General features: G+C 43.0%; 1 protein-coding gene across 1 annotated transcript in view; it reads left to right on the forward strand.

The window, feature by feature from the left end:
• The first annotated feature begins 1,083 nt into the window (after positions 1–1,083).
• Positions 1,084–26,939, forward strand: part of SPOCK1 (SPARC (osteonectin), cwcv and kazal like domains proteoglycan 1) — a 486,481-nt gene continuing 460,625 nt past the window's right edge. Inside the window, exons 1-2 of the mRNA XM_024202111.2 lie at positions 1,084–1,166; positions 1,546–1,713. Coding sequence (XP_024057879.1) covers positions 1,546–1,713 — 168 coding nt within the window. The 5' untranslated portion in view covers positions 1,084–1,166. The remainder of the gene's footprint in view (positions 1,167–1,545; positions 1,714–26,939) is intronic.

The following is a 26,939-nucleotide window of genomic DNA, read 5'->3' on the forward strand; positions in this document are numbered from 1 at the left end:
TGGCCAGGACTTAGTCCCCCTCCAGTCTCTTTGCTCTCCTTGGGTATATGGATGGTGTCTCTTTCCCCTTTTTGAGGGTGTGCATTTTCCAGTAAGGATCTCTTCTCCCCTCTTTGATGTTGGGATCCCAGGCAGGAGTTTCTTATTAGGAAGGAGCATGGGGGTGGCCAGGGAGTCCTTTGCCAAAACTCTGCCACTAAGGGAAGGTCAGGATGATTTCCATGCCTCTGCTGAAGTCACCTTCTCCCTGCACATTGCCAATCCAGCCTGCCAGAGATGGGTTTTATCCTGCTTGGGCCTCATGAAGGTTTTTCTGAGGAGCAATTTTATGGCTTTAGGAGGCACCAGACCCTAGCAAATGTCACCGGTTACATGCAAAAAAAAAAAAAAAATCCTGCACAGGATACCCGAAAGGCCCTAGAAGTTCTGAAAGGCGCCCTGGGCCCCTTCCTCCATCCAGCCACCCCAGACCTTACAGTGCAGCCCTAGCGCTGTCCTACACGATCCGTAGGCTCTGTGGGTTTTCCCAAGGAGCAAGGTCTGAAAACGCCCACGAAGGGAAGTGGCTGTAATCTTGTTTGCCCAAATGTCTGCCTCCTGCCTGAGTGCACAAAGGGAACCCACCTCTTCCCAGGGCTTGGGTGCTCGCCCCCTGCCCTGGCTGTGCTGCAAGCCAAGGGGGGCGGGAGGGGGGACTTTGTGGGAGCCCCTTGTTAAAATATTGGTCACCATGACAGGTGGGGCTGTGTCCCCCCCCCTTTTAAGGCAGGGGATCCCCAGACGTGTGGGGCTGGGAGCAGAGGGGATTGGCTGCTGGCAAAGTGGGTGTGGTGGCCCCCTCTTGTCCCCTTACCCGCCCCGGAGCCCGACAGAGTTAGGGTGATGCTGGGGCTCAGAAAGGAGCAGCCCCCCCCCCTCGCTGCTCTCTCTGCCTCTGCAGCAGCGGCGGCGGCCTCGCCCGCGCTCGGCCGGCAGATGGCGCCAGATCTCGCCGCTTGGCCGCCCGCCCGCCCGCCCGCGGGCAGCGCAGCGCGCACCTCCAGACAGGCGCACAAAGCGGCGGGGCGAAGCCGTCTCGGGGCTCGCCGCGTCTCCGACCCACAGGCAGGGAAGGAGCAGCGGCAGCGGCTGCACGCGCCGAGCCCAGCGCCCCGGCTGGCCCGAAGGTAAGTGCCTGCCAACTTCGCGCTCCGTCCCCCTCTGCTGGCGGGCGGGCTCCTGTCCCCGGCCGGGCTGGGGGGTTCTCTGGGGCTCCTGCGCCCCGAAGTTGGGGGAGGGCTGCAAGGAAGGGCAACTTCTCCCCCTCCCCGAGGGCAACGCCTGTCCGCCCCTGCCAGGCTGGGCGGCTTGCAGCTGGGTTTCGGGGCCGGGGGTGCTGCCCTGTTGGGGGGCTGGTTGGAGGCTCTCCCAGCCACCTCCCCATCCAGGCGGTTCCCCGGGCAGCGCGGCTGTGGCTGAGGCAAACTTCCCCCCCCCCCTCGCCCCCCAAACCTGGCTGCCGCGCACCCCCCAGCTCTGCTCGCTTTGCTGCTCCTCTCTTTGCAGATGACTAGGATAGTGGTAATTGTTGCTTGGTGTTTTCTGCAAGTGGAAGGCAGGCATCCAGAAACCCTCCCCAGTCACCACCACAATGGCAATTTCTTGGACAACGACAAGTGGCTGAGCACCGTTTCGCAATATGAGAAAGATAAATACTGGAACAAATTCAGGGATGTAAGTACTCCTTTCTTTACCAAGGCGCCTGCTTTTCAGTGCATTTCTCCTGTCTTTTAGTGGCAGTGGGTGGGGGAGAGAGGTGTAGTTGGTGCCACCGGTTGAGCTTGAGTGTTGTCCAGAGAAAGATGTTTTAAAAGCAGAAGCCATGGAGTAATCACACCCCAATGATCAATAGCATTGTGAGCTAGATGTCAGCCAACCTATCAGAGTGTGATCTTGAATATTCTATCGGGGAGTAACTTTGAGAAGTTTCTCTGCCTGCTGATTAAGAGATCAGTGACTGTGAAACGTATTGAAACATGGATTGATTCCAGACACAAGGTAGTAAACCCTGAAACCTTTTCTCCTGCATAGGTGGTAGAAAAATAAAGCTGGCAATTGTGTGATCAGTTCTGCTCATGGAAATGGTTGGATTAAGGAAGCAATTTTCTGAGAAAATTTTCCTGTAACAAAAAGCAGCATGAAATAACTTAAAGACCTTATGGCATGTATCTATGCAATGGAATACAGCTGCTTTGCACGGTTTGTTTCAGCGTATTATGCTGCACAAAGGAACAAGTCTTGAATTCCCATAGTTTCCATGCAGAGAGGTACAGTGGGGCAATGCAATAGGAGGTGAAATGTATTTCCCGGTGGTCCTTTTGGTCTTATATGCTAACATTTGAGGTGAATATTGAGAGACCTGCTTGAGTCTATTCAAGACTGAATACGGGGCACATGACTACTAATGCTGACGATTAGCAAACACAACCCTGTTAAATATTCCTTATTGCATATGTCTGCAGTGTGATTCTATAAATGGGCAATGAAAGAAGGGAGTGTAGCCAGCTGGCGGTTACATGGAAAGAACATTGTAAGGAAGGACTGGCACTATATGTTATATTAAAAATTTATATTTTATGCTTTGCATCCTTGACATCGTGTTAGATCTTGCAAAGAGTGGGGCAAGATGCAATAATTATAATAGCATCTAATTGTCTGGTTTTTATAGACTAAATCTTAATTGTGGTTGTGGGTTGCTATCCTTTTGTTTTGGGTAGGCAAGTTGCTTTGTTTTTTTTTTTTTTTTTTACCACTCCTTCATGAGAAACCTTGTTATCTATCTTTTACATTTAAACTTTAGACTTCCTTCGTGGAATTACCAATGACTGCCTAGGCTCTTACTATCATAAGTAGCTCAGTATGCTAGAGTATTGCCTTAAAGTTGGTAGAAATTTTCAGGAAATAGGTCCACGACCTCTCGTTATAAGGTCCTTCTGTTGAGTCTGAAGTTGTTCTCTGTTGATGAAACTTAGGAAAAGCTGTACATATGCAGTAGCTACTATTTTAACAAACGGTTCCTACAAATATATACATATTATGAAGTCACAGATATTCAGGTTAGGAGGGACCATTGTGATCATCTAGTCTGGCGTCCTTCATAACAGAGGCTATGAGGTTTAACCCAATAATTTCTGCATCAAGCCCCGTATGATGATTTAGCAGTATTCCGAGAGAGGGTGAAAACTATTAAAGGCAAATCAATCAGTCCAACTTTTCCTTTAATTTGGGGGCAGAATTTTAATAAGGGTCTCCCAACATCTTCCAACAGTTGAGTCCCTTTGCTTTTATTCTGAGCCCTTCCAAAAATTACTCTTAAACTGAAACGTATTATTCTTCTTCCAGATGAAAGGTTTGAAGAAAGTTTAATCACCTGGGTTGTTTTTTTGTTTGTTTTAGTTTTCCAAATAGAGTTGTCTGGGAAATGATCTTTTTTCCCCCCTGTGAAAAATTTCAGTGAAGATAATCTTTTTTCATAGTCCTCAACATTTTTCTTTGAACATTTTTTTTTGGGGGGGCGGGTTTGTCACAAAACCAAAAATAATTTTGGTTTTGACAACCAAAAGCTTTAAAGTTCAAATTTTCAGTTGTCAAAAACCAAAATATAATTTGATTTTTTTGGGGTTTTTTTGAACAAAAAGCACTCGACATTTTTGAAGAAAGAGTTTTCTTTCAAAAATTTTCCTTTTCATTGCCAAAGCTGTTTTCTAGGAGAGAGAGAAACATTTTTAGAGAAAAACTTTTGCACACCTCTATATCTAAACCAGGGGTCGGCAACGTTTGGCACGCGGCTCGCCAGGGTAAGCACCCTGGCGGGCCGGCCAGTTTATTTACCTGCTGACGTGGCAGGTTCGGCCGATTGCGGCCCCCACGCACCGCGGTTCACTGTCCCGGGCCAATGGGGGCGGCGAGAAGCGGCGCGGGCGAGGGATGTGCTGGCCGCGGCTTCCCGCCGCCCCCATTGGCCTGGGACGGCGAACTGCGGCCAGTGAGGGCCGCGATTGGCCGAACCTGCCGCGTCAGCAGGTAAATAAACTGGCCCGGCCTGCCAGGGTGCTTACCCTGGCGAGCCGGGTGCCAAACGTTGCCGACCCCTGATCTAAACATAAGCAGAGGGACTGTTTGAAGGGATTGCTCAAATATCTTTCTGCTTAAATTATTTAAATAGTTTTGTTTATACACGTGAAATCTGAACTGGCTAATCAACAATGACGAAGGCACACATAATGCTAAATGATTCCAATAATGGCATAGTGAGTACACTTATAAAGTTTGCAGATGATACCAAGCTGGGAGGGGTTGCATGTGCTTTGAAGAAAGAATTAAAATTCAAAATGATCTTGACAAAGTGGAGAAATGGTCTCAATTAAATAGGATGAAATTCAATAAGGACAAATGCAAAGTACTACTTACGAAAGAATAATCAATTGAATAAATACAAAATGGGAAATGATTGCCTAGAAAGGCTTACTGCAGAAAAGGATCTGGGGTTATAGTGCATCACAAACTAAATATGAGTCAACAGTGTAATACTGTTGCAACAAAAAAACCCAAAGAGCTAACATCTGGAATGTACTACCAAGAGTATTGTAAGCAAGACACAAGAAATATTTTTTCCACTCTACTCAGCACTGACAAGGTCTCAACTGTAATAGTGAGTCCAGTTCTGGGCACCACACTTCAGGAAAGATGTGGACAAATTGGAGAAAGTCCAGAGGAGAGCAACAAAAATGATTAATTGTCTAGAAAACGTGACCAGTGAGGAAAGATTGGGGGGGAAGGGTTTGCTTAGTCTGGAGTAGAGAAAACTCAAGGGTACATAACCGCCTTCAAGTACATAAAATGTTGTTTTATAAAGAGGAGGGTGATAAATTGTTCTCCTTAGCCACCCAGGACAGAACAAGAAGTAATGGTCTTAAAATTGCAGCAAGGGAGATTTAGATTAGACATTAGGAAAGAATTCCTAACAGTAAGGGTAGTTAAGCACTGGAACAAATTACCTAGGGAGGTTGTGGAATCTATGTCATTGGAGGTTTTTAAAAACACGTTAGACAAACACTTGTCAGGGATGGTCTACATAATACTTAGTCCAGCCTCAGTGCAGAGTACTGGACTAGATGACCTATCAAGGTTCCTTCCAGTCCTACGTTTCTAGGATTCTATGATCAACCTGATGCTGCTTATGTGACTTACCAGTGGGTGGGACACAAAGACTCATACTCTTCTAGTGGGGTTGCACACATGTTTTGCTGATGTTTGAAATAATGCCTTTGTGCGTTCTCATGGTAGTGTGGAGTTGTGCTTCTGATAGCTTTATTTTACTAAAAATATACTCATGAATGTTGTGTGAGATCTTACACACACAGAAGTCAGGAAATTTAAAGTTATGGCTTCTGGAACAACTGAATGCCACACATATTTTATATATTTATTCAGGGCCAAATTCTCCATGAGAGAACCTGCTTAAACGTAGCAAAACTTGTGTGTTTCCACACTACCTACAGTTTCAAGGCAGTGTTCCCTACAGATGAATTGATGAACCTTTTGTGTAGAAAGCTCATAGTGAGAATTAAGTTACAATGAACTACGACCACTTTACCCCTGAATTAGAGCATCCACATGGGGGTTTAATGTGCTTTAAATTACATGCATTGACTTCATGGTTTTAGTTGATTTGCCTTAACTCTCCTGAGTGTTCCAATGTAGACATCCTCTAAGTGTGTAGTAGCAACCAACTGCACAGGGACTATGCAGGTGCTGTGTGCACCACCAGGGGAAAGGTCTTTTATTCCCACCTACCACGTACAGCAGCGGTCTCCAACCTTTTTAAGCACGAGATCACTTTTTGAATTTAAGTGCAACCCAGGATCTATCCCCCCCTTCCCCTGAGGCCCCGCCCCACTCACTCCATCCTCCGTTGCTCACTCTCCCCCACCCTCCCTCACTTTCACTGGGCTGGGGCAGAGGATTGGGGTGAGGATGAGGGGTGCAAGCTCTGGGAGGGAGTTTGGGTGCAGAAGGGGGCTCTGGGATAAGGCAGGGGATTGGGGTGCAGGAGGGGGTATGGGGTGCTGGCTCTGGGAGGGGGCTCAGGGCTGGGGAGGGGGTTGGAGTGCAGGAGGTGTGTGGGCTCCCACTCAGGGGTGCATAACTCGGGTGGCTTTTGGGTGGCGGTGCAGCAGGGCTAAGGCAGGCTCCGTGGCTACCCTGGCCCCGTGCCATTCCCAGAAGCTTCTGGCACGTCCCTGCAGCCTCTAGGAGGGGCAAGGGGTCTCCGTTGCTGCCCCTCCCTGCAGGCCCTGCCCCTGTCTCTCCCACTGGCCACAGTTTCCGGTTCCTGGCCAATGGGAGCTGCGGGGGTGGTGCCTACAGGCAGGAGCAGCGCGCGAAGATTCCATGCCCTCCCACACACGCAAGGATGTGCCGGCAGCTTCTGAGAGCGGCGCGGGGCCAGGGCTGGCAGAGAGCCTGCCTTAGCCCTGCTGTGCTGCTGGACTTTTAGCAGCCAGAGACTGCGATCGACTGTCAGAGGCTCCGTGATTGACCAGTCGATTGTGATCTGGTTGGTGACCACTGACATACAGCATCTCTGGATAAAGTATTTTCCTTAGGCTTTGCACATGGGCCCAGAATTTTACATGACGGAATTAAAGTTACTACTGTAAGGCCTGATCCTGCCAGTTCTATTGGGCAGAAAGCCTCACCCTGTGCCATTGATCTCAATGGGAGCCAGATTGGGGCAATAGTTATTACTACTTTGAGTCGTCCAATTAACTTCAGGGAGTAAGATTACTCATATGCAAAAATGTTTGCACAATTAGGGCAAATATATACAGTAACTGAGAATGCTACATATGCACACGAAAGCTGAGATGTGGTTGCTGTGGAAATGGGAACTCTGAACACTTTGTTGTACTTTTCTGCATGTATAAATCTGTCGTAATATTGCATTAAAGTAGTTTTTGAAATTGAAGTATAATTAAACCTAAAATTTTAAATCGGGCTTCTTTAATTTCTGGCAATATTTTGCAAAATGAATTGGTGCTTTTGCTCTATCAAGCAGTGGTCCAATATGGTCTGCTCTGGGAAGATAGCTATTGATTGTCTTTTTAGCACAATCCATTTTTCTTTTGGGCAATGACAGCAGGATGGTTGCATATGATGGCCCAGTAGTCATTACTCTTTTATGAGAACAGAGCACTGAAGTGCACCTCAGAGAAGTCTGCATTATATATGCATGATCAGGTTGGTGTGTGGGGTATTTTTTTAAGGGCTGACAAAATTTTAATAACATGAACTGATGATCTTTCAACATCATTAAAAGACTTTAAAGCATTCAGTTACAATGAACTCTGTAAAATAAATATTTTCACGTCCTTTGTTGAAAAATATGAAATATAGTTGAAGGTAATTTTAAACATTTTATTTAAATTACCTCCTACAATACCTGGACACTGAGATGATCGGGTTGACTTTCTGGATTGCTTTTCTAAACTGTGAATAATTTCTTTTGTACTAACTTCACAGTGTATATTTTTGCTCACTTTTTTCATAGTCATTGTGGGGTTCTCCATTTATAAACTGTACAACAGCTAATTGCTTTGGTGCTTTCAGAGATGGGCACTGTGATGGCTTAAGACAGTTGCAGTATGGATGGAGTAGGTTTTGATGATTCACAGACTCACAGTGAATCAACACCATTACTGACATGACAGATTTGCTGTGACTGGGTAGAGGTCAGTCTGATGTGCATGTTGTCAACCAGCTTCTTAACATAGGGGCCCAGTTCCTGCACTGGTGTAACTCCAGTCATTGAGCTTGCATTAGGTGTAAATTTGGCCCTTAGTAGTTTAGGAGTGATTTGCTGATTTTTAATTTGCACTTAGATGGTGAAATTTTTAAACGCATTACTTGCAGTTGCAATTAAAGTTATTTAGATGCCTAAACACCTATTAGATCATTGCAATATTGTAGAGTCTACAGTGTAAATAGATGCCTAAATAACATCAGTTGTGCCTGCCGCTGCTGCTGAAAAAAGTTAGACCCAGCTGAAATTGAGAAAAAACAAACACCCAAAAAAGGCCCATATTTTTGTGTCAGAGAAATATTTTTTCCTTCAGGTATGTGCTGATGGCTCCCACTCCCTGGTTTGAAAGCAAGCTGGCAATGGGTATCTAAGGGTTGAATTAGGCCCTTCGATTTTTCTCAAAATACAGTGTAAAGCCTCAATTCTGTAATCAAATCTATATACACCTCTACCCTGATATAATGCGACCCGATATAACACGAATTCGGATATAACGCGGTAAAGCCGCGCTCTGGGGGGGCGGGGCTGCGCACTCTGGCGGATCAAAGCAAGTTCGATGTAACGCGGTTTCACCTATAACGCGGTAAGATTTTTTGGCTCCCGAGGACAGCGTTCTATCGGGGTAGAGGTGTAGATGGATCTTTGTGCCTGAGTAGATGACTGAGGCTAAAACGCAGTGAAGTGAGTTCTTATGAGCCTGTGATGTGAATAACCATAGGCATTATTGTGAATCGTTATATGTATTATTGTGAATAATAAGCCTGTCTGCCACAGCTCAAGGTGTTTGTGGAGGTCTGGCACATAAGGCATAGCGTGAGTCTTCTCTTAATGTTAGGTCTGTCGTTAATCAAAATTATATGGCTGAACTAATTCTGTTACTTCCAGCTAGAGGTCATGTCTGCTACATTATATTAATACTTCTATATATTAAAATGTAACAGGTTCAACTAGTTGTATGTTAAACTGCAAAAATTTGAAAAAGTTAATTGAATATGAAGGATCCAATAATAAGGAATTTCAGAAAGAAAGCTAAAAATCTTGTCTTTAACTCCTCCTTTAACTCATGCTTGCGCGTGGCAGAATGTCAGACCAACTTCTGAGCACTATCTAAGCATTCTCTGAATTTTCTGTCTTTTGGCATTTTACGGTGAGTGATAATGCTAATATCTCTTTAAGTGTAGAGCTGCTTGAGGATGATGTACTCAGTGTAATACGGTGCATATGCATAATAAACAGGGCATGAAGTGGTGTCCTCTGCATGTTTATAATGACCAGTTCCTCAAACTTAGCACACATGAGCACTGTGAATAGTTACGGTTAATTTAAATATATTGCTTTCCTGAGACGCTTGTGATACTATTGGCCCCCATTATTCCATCCCTGGAAAAAATCACAGTGGTAGGATGTGAGGGACGGACTCTCTGCAAGACTTCATTCATGGAGGTTCCTGTACATCATCCTGCTTGACCTGTGGGTTTGCCTAGGGGTCCACCCTCATACCTGGCAGAGGAGTGTGATCTAGTGAACTGAGCACTGGACTGAGAATCAGAAGATCTGAGCTTTGTTCCCAGCTCTGGCCTGCTGTGTGACCTTGGCAAAGCCACTTTGCCCCTCTGATCCTCCTACCCCCCTTGTCTGTTTTCTCTATTTAGATTTAAACTCTGAATCATTTGGACTGCTCTCTCACTTTTTGTTTGTGCAGCACTCAGCACAACAGGGCTTTGATCTCAGTAATACAAGTAAATAGCAATAATAATCCCCAGAGATCTTGCGTCCACCTGGAGGCCTGTGCCTTCATGCTGCCTCTGGTCCCTGATGGCGGGGGGTGAGGGATGCTGCCTGGTAGTGCGGCTCAGTTGGAGCCACATTGCCAGGGATTCCCCTTGACTGCAAATGCATGCAGGGCTCCATAGAAAAAATAATACAGTCCCAGGCTATCTTATCCTTTCTGATCTAATTTCTACAGGCGTGCATATTGCTTCCCCTCCATCCACCCACCTTCTTCTCCCCTTGACTCTCTCACTTTCCACTCCTCCTTCCAGCTTAGACCCCCGACATCCCTGTATTCATAGGGGTGGTGGAGATACTGCTATGGAGGTTGCTGAGCCCCCTCACATAGCTTTGTGGAAGTGGAGAGGTCCACATGCACAGATATAGGGGATACAGCCTGGCCCATAATTGTGCTATATAGCAGAGAGGTCTCAAATCAGCAACTGGCTAGGTTTTGTGATGGGACAGAGAAAGACCTTAGCCTTTTACGTCAGAAGACTTGAATTCCAAGTTTGCCTTGGGAATTAATTGAGGATGAGTTCTTATTCTAGCCTATGTTCGTGTGTATAGACTCCAGCGGACCTGCACCTGCTTACACCATGGCTGAATTGGGCTGCGTACATTTACCAGACACGTCAGCACAGTCTGGCATGCATGGCAGTGTCTGTTCAACAGAGGAACAATACTAGAATACATGGGTTGTTGCAAAGCAGAACTGAGGTGCAGTGACCAGAGTTGTGTGCCAAAGCTTAAATAACAGCAGCAAAAGACTAGGGCCATGATCCGACTAAATTAATTCATAATCTGTTTTTAAAGAGGAAAATATGCTTTCTAAATATCACTACTTTTAATGCCCTTTTCCATCAGGGCATTTTCCTTTTGTTGTGAACCAGGAGAAAAATACTGGCATTTAACTCTGGAATAATTAATTCAGAAGGTAGAGTCCAATGTGTATAATTAACTGACACACATAGCTTGCTTATGAATGACCTGAGAGTCTAGTGGTAAATAGATCACTAGAAAAGGAAAGAGTTAGCTTTAATTTCATATTATATGGAAATAAAACCGTGATTTGGAGCTTGATGGCTTCCTCCCTTATGGAAATGGCCTGTAGAATTTAATCACAATTATATCTCTGGTATAGAATTCTATAGTTTTAAAAATGTCTATTAAATTCTACAGGGTTTTAGAGTAACCACTAAAGGACTCTATTGGTTTTGTCCACATTAAATTTTATAGGACTTTCTTCCCCATAAGTGTGGTTTTATTACAGATTTAAAACTATCTGCATCAGATTCTTTAAAGGTGAGGAAGCTATAATATGTTTCTGGATGTTGATTGTACAGTTTGAGCATTGCAGTGGAGCTATAGGAAATATAGTGACATAGAGGACATGCTGTTTGGAGGGACAAAAGAGAAATCTTCTGTTTTTAGATGAGTGATAGGTTGAGAAATGAAGAAAGAATCTGGACGCTGAGGTACCATGGCAAACAATGAGAGATCCTTCATGAATGGAGAAGGGCAGGCAAATCAAACCCAAACCTCTGTACTTAGGGTATGCATTATTTTTATATTCTCAAAACCCAGCTCTCCTCAAATAAAAAGAAATGTGGACCAATTCCATTGTCAGCAATATTAGTGAAATCCTAGGAGCAATAGAACCAGTATAGCTGAGAGCTAGAGCTATAGGGACAAATTTTGCTACTCATTAGAGCAGGTATAAGGCACAGTGGATTTTAAAGTAGGCATATTAGGCCACATTGTGTTATGTAATGATGTGGCTGTATAGAAAGGCTTGTGATTCTCTGCTCATAATGTGTGATTTGAGTCTTTCTCATATTAGTTATGACCTCAGTGGGGTTACACCTGATTTAAGGTAAAGGAGGATCAGCCTTATTCGTTCAGGTTTGCTTAAATATATCAACACAGATGCCTCCATGTTGTTTTCTTGCTTTTGATTATTAGTGGAGGAAATTGTGGTAATTGAATGGACAAACAGTTGGAGGTGTTAAATATACCAGCGTTTGTCTTCCTTCTGAGTGACCTGTGTTTGTAATGCTAAACAGGCCACCAGAGCTGTACAGACTTATCAAATAATAGAGTATTAAGGCTGAGACTTGCCTGGCTGTGATCCACCCATCTTCTCTAAAATCCTCTTTAAAAGGTCATTTCCATTTCTCATTTTGCAGGTGAACAAATAACAAGTGTTTGTTCAAAAACAACAAGGAGTCCGGTGGCACCTTAAAGACTAACAGATTTATTTGGGCATAAGCTTTCGTGGGTAAAAAACCCACTTCTTCAGATGCAGATTTTTCAGATTCTTCAGTGTTTGTTCTGAATTTGAGGTGATTTGGGCAAATCAGTTGTAAGATGTAGGACTCTGAGGAGGAGGATTGTGGTGTTCATGGTTTGAAAATTCTGTTCAAGAATTTTTTAACACACCTCATCTTAAAAATTGCTTTTCCTTGAAACTCTGAAAGATCTAGGGTGAAATCTTGGCCTCATTGAAGTCAAGAGCAAAAAACTCATTTTGACTTTGAGGCCAGGATTTCATTTTTAGTGAATAGGGTCAAATCTGAACCAAGGAAAGGTGGAAGCTAGTCACTGGTGTATTAAGAAAATCTGAATAGTTCACCAGACTGTGATGGACTTTTAAAGGGTGCCACATGACTGGAAGTGACCTAAAGGGCTAGATGTTCACCCGCTGTAAATCAGAATAGCTCCTTGGAAGTCAATGGGGAGCCGGTTTATCTAGAAATTGTGCATCGTACAAACTAGGAATAAAGTTGGCAAGACTGAGGATGGTCTCACTGGAGAAGAAGAGTTAAGGTTAAACATGAAAGATTTGGAAGTGTGGAAACTCACACTTATGGCACCAAAAGTGGCCTTAATTTTTTTGCCCTCTCTAGTGAGACCATCCTCAGTCTTCCCATCTTTACTCCTACTTTGTAAAACGCATAACTTCTGGATAATCTGGCACACGTCTATTGACTTCCATAGAGCTACGCTGATTTACACAAGACCTAGCCCTTGAAGTCACTTCCAGTCACGTGGCACCCTTAAAAGTTTCTCCGTTTATAGTGCTTGTTTTTTATATATAACTTCAACTTCCTTGCAGTGTATTTCCCCCCTAAATTACTGATGTATCTGAGACTTAACTCCATCTTAACAAAGTGGTTTTATCTGGGCATATAGATAGCACTTCCTCGGTTATCTCATCAGTGGGTTTGTTGTGGCAGCCTGGCATCTAAAAATGGAAGTGCTCATTTGAACCGAACACCTATTCTGTGAGGTTTCAAGGGAAGATTATGTTGCAAAATGCAGTTTATGGCTAAAATAATTGCCAAGTTACTAAACAGAGGCTTTGGCAGGGAAACTTTTGTGCCTCAGTAGATCAGTCATTGCCTGTCACCTGTACAGCTTGGTATGTAATCCAGGGGAACAGAAAATCATTCTCCTGAAATAGGTGCAAGTGGACTTAAATTAATTGTGTGATCTTAGTTCACTTCTTAATGAACTTTGTTTTATAAATCCACTTCACAAAGTTCCCTCTCCAGGACTGATAGAAAATTTGTTTAAATAAGGCCAGTGCTTTAGGGCCAGGGTTAAATCTGGTTTCCGAGAGAGACCCTTCAAACTTCTCCTGCCTTAGGGTCAAATTCTGGTTAGCAATGAGAAGGGAAGCTGTGGTGCTGCTATCTGCCAGTCAGGGCAGGATTCTCTGGGAATGAGTAATGGGACATGCAGATGGGTCAGGTGCACATGGCTGCCAATTTGTTATAGACTAGTATCTATAACCCCCGCCTATCTTATAACTGCAGAACACTGCATATGTGCTAGCCAGTTGGGAGAGCTGACGATGCCCCTACCCTGCAAACCATGCACCACTGTCCACAGTGCCCTGGCATGTCTCTGTGCCTAGCAGTTCCATGGTTATTCAGTTAGGAACCTGTCCTGTCAGTTGTGTAGAGACCATGAAGGTCGTCTTTACTCATTAGCATAACTATGCAGCATAGGACAGGAGTTGGTTCTTCATTCTGTTTAAACAGTTTAAATAGAAACAATTATCTCCTTTAAAACAAAACCTGCCACGTTATTTACATGCTACATATCTGATGGCAATGTCCATATGATAAACAGTGGGAATGTGATTCCTGCTTTCCCCAAATGTGGATTTTTCTCTCCATTTACACTGGTCTGAGATGCAGGACAGGAAATACTCATGGACCAACGACATTTAGCATCCAGTATCTTGTGAACCATCAGGACTAGAAGCGAGTGTTTTATCCCATGGAGATTTTGAACGTCCCTTTCAATTGCTGTAACATATTTGTTTCTAACATGAGTGATAGCACCGTAACATCTCTACGTTATTATGCACAGAAGAGCTATTTTAGATCACCTTCAGAAAGTTCCTAAAATCCATTGGCCGCAATTTCTTCCTGTCTTTATATCTTCATCCTCTCACTTAGAATGACTGGCTTGTCACATCTTCTGAAGATTGCAGTCATCCCAAACTCATGGCATTAAAACCTTTCGACTGTACCACACCGTGTAATCATCCATCTAGCAATCCATCCATCTAGCAATATATCCACATTATTTCAATATGTATTCTCCCCAATCCATTATAGAGAGGCTTGGCAGAATTTAATTTTTATTTTTTATTATAATTGTGATGGATAATATTGGTTTATTTTAAGCATTTTTTTATTTTTATCTATGTTAAATTTTCTCAGTAGCCAAATGAATGTGTGAAGCATTTTTTTCAAAATTGATTTAAATTTTTCACAGTTGTGCAAAATTATGGGAGAATCATAGTGGGGGGGGGGGTCAAACAATTATTTACGGAGAGACACTGAGATTCAAAAACGTTAAAACTTTGTCAACATTGTATGTCAAAATATTAAAGTAAATTGCCTTAAATCAAACTCTAAGTTCTCAAGCAGCAAATTTGATTATTATCAATGATAATATTTTTGTCAGTTTGTGTGTGCATGGTGAAATCAGCTTTTATTGACCTTTACCAATAAAAATCTAATCCTTCCAAGCCTAATTATAACAGATTCAGATCAATGGTCCCTGTATAGTTCTGAAAATTTCACAGTACACTTAAACCCCACAGCAATGTTTCTGTAAGTGAACTGTAGCAAATGTATGGCCACTTAGAATATCAGGGTTGGAAGGGACCTCAGGGAGGTCATCTAGTCCAACCCCCTGCTCAAACAGGACCAATCCCCAGACAGATTTTTGCCGCAAATGGCCCCCTCAAGGATTGAGCTCCCAACCCTGGGTTTAGCAGGCCAATGCTCAAACCACTGAGCTATCCCTCCCTCCACTGTAGTGTATTTTGAACACTCTGATTTATGAAAGAATGCTGTTATTCATATACTGCTCTTTTATGTGCCAAGATCCAATATATTAAGGCTTTAGTCTCTGATTTCAGTGAAGTTTTCCCAAGCTTATTGAATGTGCTATACAAACTCTTGGTCTGGGTGTGAGGAGTAATCAGAACATGGCGAAAAGAGGTTACTTTGTAAAGGTAAGAACATTTGGATAATAATCGGGACTTTCAGGACATTGTTTTCAGAGAGTTTTATCTAAACTTGAGGAAAAGTCCTGAGAAGAATTTTGTATTTCCCCAGGTCCCCAGATTTCCTGGTGTTGATTATAGCAGCACACGCCCATTTTATCTGAAACCCTGTTATCCAGATCTCTTGAATTATCTGAATCCCTTCCCTATCCCCCATGTTGGGGGACAAGGGAAGGGTTTGGATAATGGGGAGTTTTGGATAATAGAGCAGATGCTCCCCCCCCCTCGCCCAGGATTGTGAAGAGAAGCTCCTGCAGTTGTCACCTTGCTGCTGGGGAATGGCTCCTGGGCCAGTGCAGGGAGCCTGCGGCAGCCTCACTGTCACAGGAGTGAATGAGCAGGGCCATGACAGCGGAGCTGCAGAGGGCTCCCTGCTCTGCTGCAGGGCCAATGACATCCAGTCCTTGCAGGCGCAAGGTGCAGGGACGGCTGCAGTCCTGGCAGGACAAAGGGTCCTGACTGGGGGGTCTTTGCCCTGCACCTTGCGCCTGCAGGATGGAGTGTTGCTGGCCATGCAGCAGAGCAGGGAGCCCTCTGCAGCCCTGCTGTCATGGGAGTGGAGGGAGGCAGAGTAGAGACCCCTGTCAGGACTGCGAGGAGGAGGGGCCCCTGGCTATGGAGTACACCACCCCGCTGCGGCAAATGAAATCAGTCTCCCCCATGCTATTCAGATAATTTGGAGTCTACTGTATTTCTACTATGGTAACACCCAGAGACTCCAACCGAGATTGAGGACTTGTGCAAGGCACTGTACAAACACATAATAATGTAGTTGCTTCCCCAAAGAACTTACAGGGTTACATTTTTCAAAAAAGGTGCCTAAGTTTCATTTTGAGAAGAGACTTGGGCATCTCCCTCCACACCTGCATTGTTACTTCATGCAAAGCCATTCACTTGGGCTTTAAGCAGTGATTTGAATTTCATCCAATGGCTGCAAAAAAGGACCAGGTCTGAATAAATGCTTCCAAGTATGATGTGATTTGCAAAGGGCACTGACAAATAGGTTAGGCCCAATATTCAGTTTTGATTTTAAAGACCGCTTGCATTTAATGGATGTGTGTCTTTCTTATTTTTATGTCAATTAAGAGAGGTTTTGGTCCTTGAAATATCTGAAACTTTAACTCTGCAACATTGTCCGAGTGCGTGAAAATCAGCTCATGGGATTGACTGTGATCAGGGGAGTTAAGTTTCACTGTTTATGCTGAGTAAAATAAGGCTTCAAGTTTTTGAGTTTTCTGAGTCACCTTATCACTAAACAACTTAAAAATCAGATAGATCTAGTACAGTATGTTTGTGGAATGGGTACTGTTAAAATGTTTGAGGACGTTTTGATGTTTGTTTGCTAACTAACAAAAAGTGAGCCCCATGGGGGAGAGTTTTTCCACTTCTGTAAACTGAATGAAATTTTGGAGGATTACTAATCACACTTAGCGTTTGTACACCGCTTTCCTCCATAGGCCTTTTGAGATGATTAAGCATTATGATTGGGGTTTTCAAAGTCAATGGGATTTGAGCACATAAATCCCCTGGATTCCCTTGAAGATCCCAGTGAATTATCTCCATTTTACTGATGGGAAACAGAGGCATAGAGAGTTAAGTGCTTAGTAATTTAGGAAATTAAGTCCCATTAAAAGTCAGTGGGAATTGATTTTTAATGAGCTTTAGGCACTTTTGAAAATTTTACCCTAAGTCATTTGCCCAAAATCGGCAGAGCTGGTAATAGAGTCTGACTCTCCTAATTCTTAAACTAGTGACCAGTTCAGCAGAGAGTGGGAAACTAGTTGATAGCATACCAATCTATGATCTTATTACCAATTAACTTTCCTCAGCTGGGGAAAAAGATCAGCAGTGATCCTATGTGAAAGCCTTTTAGTTTAATTCTACTAAATAAAGAGCACAAAATGATTAACTTTACAGAATTGTTTTCATGGATCATTAAAATAGTGTGCATAAATATATTACAGTAAAATCTATTTGGTAAGCACAAACAGGGTCTTATTTGACCAATTAAGACAAGACAGTACATGACAATAGACACATTAGTCATGTTTATTGATGAGTGATGGATCGGGAGAAATACCCATTTTGAAACATTTTACCTATACAGTAAATAGACATGACAGAATGAGGTTGGGAGAAAGGAATTATTCTTCTCATTTCACAGATGGGGAACTGAGGCACAGAGATGCTAAGTAATTTGCCCCAGGCCACCCAGGAGGTCTCTGGTAGAACCAGAAACCAAACATAGGAAGTCCAGCCCAGTGTCTTAAAGACAACTTCTTCCTATCACCTGTAAATTTAATAATCACTGATGGGTAAGTCCTATTGACTTTGAAGCAGACTTAAGTTCCTAGTGCCCAAGTCCCTGCAGAAAATGACTTCAGCACTTTTGACTATTTAACTCTGTAAGCTCTTTGGAGCAGGGACTGTATTACTATGTGTTTGTACCGTTTTTCCATCTGTAAAATGGAAACGATGATACTGACCTCCTTTGTAAAGCATTTTGAGGTTTCCTGATGAAAAGTGCCATATATAATCTAGGTGGTGGTGGTCTGAAACATAAAATGAGCCTATTGGAACGATTCAGCAGCCATCCTAAGGCAGGCCATAGAGCACCTGCACACTATAGACGTGACCACAACCTGCTACTCTCCATCCCCCGCCCCAGAGGTGGTGTGGCCAATGGGTCGATACAGGTTGCAGCCCCACTAGCAATAGCTTTGCCATACCTGCCATACGCACCAGGTGTCTACCTGCAACATCACCTCCCCCATAGGCTGCCATGGAGTAAGAGTCAAGGAGTGAAACTCCTTGGCTCACAGAGGGGATACTCTGCCTCTCCGCTTGCCAGCTGCACCCTGTGCTGCAAAGCTGTGGCCATTCTGATACGTATTAGCCCTTCTGCAGCCTTGAAGGAGGTTAGTGACAGGATTCTGCCTTTTCCGCCTAAGGAGCTGTCCAGTGCTGAATCCTTGGATTAGGTTCATCGTATGCGTCATATAATAACACCTAGCTTTTATATATTGCTTTTCCTCAGTAGACCTCAGAGACCTTTACAAAGGAGGTTAGTATCAGTGCCCCCATTTTACAGATGGGGAAACCGAGGCACAGGGCATTAGAATGTTTTACCCAAAGTCAACCATCAAACCAGTGTCAGAGCCAGGAGTAACACTCAGGGCTCCTGAGTCCCAGATCTATCCACTAAACTACATTCTGTGCTAAAATCAAGAAAAAATAAGTTTAAAGAGTTAGGTCCAAATGCTTTCCTTGGATGCATGAGTATCTGACAACAGAATTTACTTGTTGAAAATCATCCTTGGTGTCGGATGAATTTTGTCCACAGTATCTAGATTAAACCTAGCAATGATCTAGTTTGACATTGTGTGGCTATGTCTTTATACCACATATACACATGATCCTCATGATGGCATATTGATATGGGAGTAGGTATTTCCCAGGGGAAAGTATTGCTACAGCTGAGATACCATCCACTACAGCTTCCATGTGTGTTGATTTATTTTAACTTTATATTTAATTCCATTTGTTGAAGCTATGTACTGATAAGTTAAAATCTAGTGATCATCTTAACTTGCCTGAGACTGATAAAGAGGAGAAGGCTGTCTTTTTAGTAACTCACCATTCTAATCAAAATCAGTAGCTGATCACCACTACAATGTCTCTTCAAATACATGATCGTGTTTCCATGACCAATCACATTAATTAAACACAACCAGAAATCCCACATTACATTTGGCTATAATGTGGATAACAGCCTGCAAAATAGAAGTTGCTGCTCACAGGAAATATTTTAAAAGCTAGATTTTAAACTTGAGAATGTAATTATAAATTAGAAAAAATGAGAGAACAGGCAAACCACTGCACAATCAATTGTGCATAGGTGCCACCACATGAGGAGATTCAATAGGACATATTTCTTACTCATGAGGAGACATCTGATAACTCACTCCTAGCTACAAATCTTATCAATCTCCTCGTTCATGAGGGCAAATGTCATATCTCACCTACTCTGTATCTCATCTACATAACAGAATCATTTATTCCTTTATTGTTACAGTAGCTGGGCTAGACTGAAATCACGATTATTATGTAGCACAGAATAATTTTTGGTTCTTTTTTTCTGGCTGCTATGAATCTGTGTGTCTGTTTTTGAACATGCACTCTGTCTTGGTAAACTAATCTTAAAATTATGTTTGGTTTAGCAACGTTTCACGTATAATGTTTTAAGAACTCTGTGACCCTGAAATTAAGTGGCATATAAAACTGTTAAAAGCACTGGTGGTTAAATATGGTGAGCAAGCATCCCCTAGCTTCTGTTAAACATAGTTATACTGTGTGTAAAGCTTTGTAGGAGGAAAAGGAGACTTAAGATACAGAAAATGTGTAAAGAAACTTTAATAGGCACAAACAGTCTATTTTTGAACTGTAAGATGCAGTCATATAAAAGGAAGGTGAGACATTTTAGTGCCATTCTAAAATACAGTGAGGCTTCCAATCCTGAGCTCATCTCTCCCACAAAAATATTTTTTTTATTATTACAACAACAACAATAAAAAACCCTCGTCACCCTGGGCCATTTCCTGCTGCAGAGCCAGTGACATCCAGTCCTTGCAGGCGCAAGGTGCAGGGACGGCTGCAGTCCTGGCAGGGCAAAGGGTCCTGACTGGGGGCTTTTATTTGTATTTTTATAAACCCAGAACTCCCCCATTGATTTCAATGGAGAAATTCAGTGTGTGGATCAATGGTGGATATGCCCCTATATAATCAAGGATGAGTAATTGTCTCAGTATTACAGAGGGGAAAGTGCAAAAAAGGTGGACGTGGTGAGCTCATATTGATCACTGCTTTTATTAGTAATAGAACAAACTGAATTGAAACCTAGCCCCAGACTGGAAATCCTTGCCAAAACTGGTCTGAACCATTGCAGGACCAGCTGCATTGATCATTGGTACGGCTGGATGTCCATGCCCTAGCAAAGGTCCCACCTGGTTAATTTGGTTCTTTATGCAAGTGTGTCCCACAGCCTTCTGTAAAGGGTGAAGCTTTAGACTATCGATGCATGTATGCTTTGGTTCCCCCAAGAATGTGAATGCTGAAACTGGGATCATTGGCTGAATTTGCATCTTACTCATTCTTTATCTGCGAGGACTACAAATACTGGCAAGCAAAGAAATACCAAAACCCACCAGCTTTGTCATGAGCAAATAAGTATTCAATAACTCAGTAGCCCCAACGAAAGCAAAAACTTGTTTGAGATTAAAAATGTACCCTTGTAGAGCCAAATATAGGTGGGAGAACCCAGTAGGAGGAATTCCTTTCTAACGGCAAGAGGTGGTTGGGTCTAAGGCTATGGAGGGGATTATGCAGAATAAGCAATGGCATAATGAGCGGTGGAAGGACTCACCAAGGTAGCACATGGGTAAAGTGGATGGGGAAAACCTTGTTCTGCTTGGAAAATGCCTGTTCCACTGGAGAGAGCTGTCTGCCTTCCTTTTTTCCTATCCTAAGCAATATGCAATGGGTTCCGTATGAACCCTTGCTGACTCACTGCTGGCTAGCCACCAGATTGGTGGGCTGTATGGTTAACCAAGCTCTGCAACTCCCTGACCTAGGCAGCAGGAGTGCAAATAAGGTCAGAACTACGTAGGCCTTGATGGACAGCTTTCACATCCGTCTGGGTTCTTGAAGCTCCTCCTCTCAGCACTCATACTGCAGCACAATGGGAAGACCATCTCTCCATGCTCATGCAGCCTGCTCAGGACTCTAAACACACCACTGACTCCCTGCCAGGTGAGGTGGGAACAGCTACCCCAGTCAGGTCTTCCCGCTGTGTGATTTGCAGGTTGCACGGTGGGTGGTACTGATCTTAATTTGAGGGAAAAAACATTGCAGAGGCATTGTAGAAAGAACACATGCATTTTAATCACTGATAACTTTTTTTTTGCTGATGTAATTGTGAATATCTGTTGCATTCATAATTAGAGGAGAAACAGATGGTGAAAGCTTGGTTTAAAGCTGTACATCCCCTAACTGGTCTTGTGCTGCTGCTGATTCTTTTGGAAAGGAATTTACTTCCATCTACCGAATACACTGGTGTGGGGAGGGAAGGCGAATTAAAAATTCCCTATGCGGTGACCAGCACAAGGCCCGTGCACTACTGAGATCGCACTTAAGCTCTCAAAATAGAGCTCATGTAAATTCTGCTGTCCTATAGGTTGTAAATATAAATGAGACAGCTGGAAAAGGCTTTTTCCTTCTGTGTTCTCACTTCTTCAATAGTGCCGAGGGACACAATTCTCTTTATTTTTTTCATGTTCTGATAAATGGCGCGCCGCCACGTCGGAGTATGTGAATATATTTTGATCATGCTTTTTCGTTCTAACATTAGCATCATGCTTTAGCTCCTCACAGCTAGGAAACCCAATAGAGGATTTTGTCAGCCTTTCACCATGACACTTGTTTCACATAAAAAGCCAGAGGGCAAAACAAAGTGGTTTCTTTTGGTCCACGTAATCTCTTTAGAAAGGAGTTGTAGGCCTGCGGGGCACAATCACTAAGATTTGTCTGAGGTAATGTTCAGGTTGATGAGATCTGAGATGTGAAAGCTAACTGATTAGTTGTAAGGGTCCCTGCTCCAAAGCCAAAAGTTAAAATATTTGAATTATTTTGGGGGGGCTTAGGAGAGAGAAAACTGTTCCAAAATTACTCTTCATCCCCTAATCTAACAAATATGTTATTTTTCTAGGCCAGTGAGGCTGGATAGATTATTGCAACCTGTCCAGTACAGTCAACATCAGAGTATTTCATTATTTTTTTAGGAGAGAGAAACTGTTGTTGAGATGTTTTTGTGTGAGATGACCTGTATTTACCTTCAAGTCCCAGTGAACTGAGTATTTTGTTAGTCCATCAAACTATGACTCTAAGGATACAGATAGAAAAATATTTCTGCCAAAATAGTGATTGGATGGATGGAATTGCTGCTTTCTCTAAACACACATAGTATGTTTTGGACAGTATCAGTAATATCCAGTGAAGTAATCTTTCATGGCATCTATTTCTGCTCTATACACTGAACTATACATTTTGATGATATATTGTGAGCTGTATTTCCTTACTCCACCATATGCTTCAGTATCTCTTTTCAATATGTACTAAACAGGATAACTATTTAAACCATTTTGCATTTGCTTGAAAAACCTTGTAAGCGCCAATTTGTAAATTAAAGTAAAGAACTCAGTATTTTTTTTCCAATGAGAGAGCTGAAGCTTGCGTGTTTTTACCCTCCTAAAAGCTCTCTAAATACAGTGCACCAGTTTCACTGCTGCCATGAAGTTAATGAACTATTTGCACTTATATTGGTTCTGTCCTGCCAGTTCAGTGGGGAATTGTTTGATTCTTGAGTGTATTTAGATTATTAAGCTCTTTGTGACTGGGATTGTCTCTTACTATGTGTTTGTCTGTGAAGCAGCTAATACAATGGAGCCCTGATCTTAGTTGGGTCTATATGCACTACGACAATACAAATATTATGAATAGATGTAGCCATGTCAGAGCTAAGAATAGAACTCTGGTCTTCTGACTCACAGTCCAGTGCGCTGTCAATTGACCACATTACTAGAGCTGGGCAGAACTTTTTGTCTGTATTTTTGGAGGGGGGAGGAGGTGAAGCAGCTTTAGCCACACTGAAACATTTCATTAATTTGTGTCAATGTTGCCGAATTGCTTAAGGGAAAAAAAAATCCCCCCAAATGAAAACGTTTCATTTCAGCATTAGAAACAAAAGGTTTGGCATGACTTTTTGTTTCAAAATTTCCTTTAATTTTATTTATAGAACTTCAAAACAGTTAAAAATGGTCAAAAACAAACATTTAGATTTTGTGAAAACAAACCATTTCCTTCCTTCCTTCCTTCCTTTTTTTAAAATTTTTGAAATTGCCAACAAACTGGAAAATCTCTTATTGACCCAGCCCTAGACGCTGTCACTCCAGGTAGGTCACTCCTGCTTTGGTCTAAAAAGACTTTGCTAAGAACTGGCACGCAGGTTTGCTTGACATTCATGTGAGCGTTGTTGAGAGAGCATCTTTCAAAGAGCCTAACTCTCCTTCTTCTCTGTGCCTTGCCCATCTCTCCTCCTTCCTTAAAGACCTTATATAAAGATAGTCTGAACTCCTGCCTGGCCACCGGCTAGCTTCAAGCTACCTCCTGAATCAAGAATTTTAAAGTTACTGTTAGACAAGATAACTGTCCCCCGAAGACCATGCTGACAGCCGTTATTTTGACTAATACTAACTGTAAAATACTTACCTCCCTCCCTCCGTTGGCCAACTTATAGAAAGCTGGTTTGATAGCCTTCTTCTAGGATATATATAAGAGCAATTTCATTTCTATGGCTTTCTCAGTCACTTTGCAACAGAACTAAGCCTGAGGCCATTAGAACACAGTCGGACTCACCTCCTTGAACAAGCTGTTGTCAGAGGTGTTACTTAAATCCCATTAAAACTGCTTGAGCTAGTTGAGCCGTTGCGCAGCTCTCCCTCCCCACTTTTTGGAGCTAAGCGAATGGATTTAAAATGCCATTTCTCATTAAAGACAAAACAAAGAAAAAGAATTGCAAAGGGATGTCCTTGCATATTGTGTGTGTGTGTGTGTGTGTGAGAGAGAGAGAGAGAGAACACTCTGGGACCCAGCAAATAGGCTATGTCTGCATTTCAAGCTGGAAGGTCTAAATACCAGTGCAAGGAGACATACCCATGCTAGCTCTGATCGAGTTAGCGCACTACAAATAGAAGTGTAGTTGATGCAGTACGAGCAGCAGGAGGGGCTAGCTGCCCTGAGTACATGGTTAGGGTTTCAAATGGGATTGTATCTGGGGCAGCTAGCCTGTGGTGCCACTTGTGCCTCTGCAGCTACACTTCGGTTTTTGGCGCACTGGTTTGAACAGAGCTAACACCGAGCAGGAAATTACACCTCCAGCTCAAAGTGTAGACATAGCCATAACTGCAGGCATCATGCTCTCTTTGTTGCACAACTGCACTTCATGTTTGTACATTTTATTTGGCGGTTGAAGACTTCAAAAAAAAAATAGGGCTGAAGCCGTCACAGTGTCAGGTATTGAGGTAAGTAAAGGAATAAATGTGGACTTCATCTATTTGATAATCAAGAACGCTACATGCATATAATATAATTGTGCAGAAATGAGGTCCATTGTGAAGCATAATAGTAAATTGTGTTATATGAAACCATCCGCTTTCTCCCTTTCCCCGTAGCGCCCCAAAAGTCCTGTTGAACAAAAGGAGTATTCCATTTGAAATGTGTTTAAAATGGTGCCCGTTTGTCTACAGAGCAGCTGGGAGCGTGCTTCCCAGTACGGGCCGGCAGACAGACGTGCTAAGTCTACTGGAGCTAGTGTGCTAAAAATAGCAGTGTGGTCACTGCAGCACAGGTGGAAGCTTGGACAGACCGCTACATGCTCCCAGCTGCAATGTAGACATAACCTCTAAAAGGTTTTTCCTAAATTACATGGGGGGAGGGAGCAAGGGCAAGCATATGATTGGGAGAAAGCCACAAAACGTAAGTATCAGCTCTTCATTTTACCCTAAAACATCTGCCATTAGTACTCCAATACATTGATTTGGATATATAGGTTTTCTAGATTTACTCTCCAGCATCCTGGGTTTCCATTTCATGCTTATTCTCAGTTGTTACACTGGTGCTCTCTGCATTTTTCCAGTGACCAAGAAAGTATAATACACAGCCTCTGAAGCAGATGTTTCATACTTTCAGCAATTGATTTAAGAGGTAACAAGACAAAATGACCTCATTCCCTGGAGTCTAAAAGTATTGTAGCTCTTCTGCTTCCAACCTCAACTGGCTTGAAAAGCAGGAGGATTTGCACAGCAGTTCCTCCAATAGCAGGGTTAGCACTAGCTGCTAAACAACATGGTTATTCCTCATAGACTATACTGTGAGTAGCACTAACATGGTTCTGGAGGCGATGGAGAGAAGTAAGAGTCTGCCAACCACAGCCTTCCTGCATGGTCAGGTTAGGTCTCTTTGGATCTTAGGGTATGTCTACACTACGGGATTAATCCGAATTTAGATAATTCGAATTTGGGAAACAGGTTGTATAAATTCGATTGTGCGCGGCCACACTAAGCACATTAATTCGGTTTTTAACCACATTAATTCGGTGGTGTGCGGCCACACTACCCCATTTATTTTAATCACATTAATTCGGTGGTGTGCGGCCACACTAACCCTAATTCGAATTAACAAAATCGATTTTGGCACTACTCCGCTCGTCGAGGTGGAGTACAGAAATCGATTTAAAGCGCCCTTTAATTCGAACTAAATGGCTCTGTTGTGTGGACGGGTGAAGGGTTAATTCGAATTAACGCTGCTAAATCCGAATTAATCCCGTAGTGTAGACCAGGCCTTAGTTCTGGGTCCTGTGTAGAGCAGAAGGGATGTGCTCCTGATACTCCCACAATGTGGCGTGGTGGTCCAAGGAGCTGTCTGTCTGTCTTTCCAGGGATGTTGTAAATGACTCTTCCCAGAGCAGGAGTAGAACATAGGAGGAACTGTGCCTCTGTAAGTCGGTGCCTCCCAGGGCTCTGCCTTGAGTGGTGAAGTTACACACCTGCCCCTTGCACAAGGTTGTGCCTAAGGGCAAAGCGTGTAACCCTTAATATCCAATGAGGCATTTTCAGATAAAGGGCTCATAGCTAATGATTTGGGGAATGAGCTCCCCAAAAACATGACATTTCATGAAATAAAAAAAATCTTGTATGTGATTTGCAACCCAGAGATCGTATTTTTCATGAAATCTTTAGAAAATGGCCCAATTCACATTGAAATATACAACCAATGCACATTCTTGCCTGTTTTCTAATTTAGGAGTGCTTGCCTCCCTGAACCCTCAGGCAGTGCCGCTGCTATGGCATGGTGAAACGTGGTGCAGCATTTACCCCCCGCTGTGCTGAGACCGCTCTGCTAGCCCTACCTTCGCCCGCCGCCTTTTGCGCAAGCTAGCACCGTCAGCATCTCTAGTCTTTTACAGTAACGGCACTTCTTGTTTGCAAGAAGTCCTGCTGTGCCTAGCCCCTGCACTCGGACTGCAAAGGGGGGAGATTGTTAGTGATCTCCTTCCCATACTTACAGCCTGGCCCTTAATGAGCATCTGCTAATTCATCATTCCCTGCAAACCTGACACTGACTTCAATCCTGTGCTTAGTGAAATGTCCTCTGTTATCTCTTGTCACTTGCACATGCCCAGCATACGCAAGCAGGAAAGACTGGTGAGGAGACTTTACATTTCTCTGATGAGCATTCTATGCTTAACACACTTTGAGTTGCACAAGCTGTTTTTGTTTCTATTCTTAAGCTTCAGATGACAAAAAGCAAAACAAACCCTTTATTTTTTTTTTTTATCTTGCACACTGTATAAAGGTTTCTCCAAACCCTATTAAAGGGAGCCTTTCCATTAACCTCATTGTGCTTTGGATCAGGAGTTTATTTTCAAATGTATTAAAAGTCAGGTACTGAAAATCATTAATGGTAACATTATTTATTCCTTTTAGATTTAAATAATGAAAAGAAAAGACCAGACCAGAAATTCTAGGCAGCCTCACTATTAGGTTAAAAATAGACAATGACCACCCAGCATTAAAAAGAATCAGATACAAACAATGATTTGTGGGGCGCGGGGGTTGCACT

The sequence above is a fragment of the Terrapene carolina genome, unplaced genomic scaffold, assembly GCF_002925995.2.
Source record: "Terrapene carolina triunguis isolate 2854851 unplaced genomic scaffold, T_m_triunguis-2.0 Scaffold629, whole genome shotgun sequence".
In the NCBI taxonomy this organism is placed as follows: domain Eukaryota; kingdom Metazoa; phylum Chordata; order Testudines; family Emydidae; genus Terrapene; species Terrapene triunguis.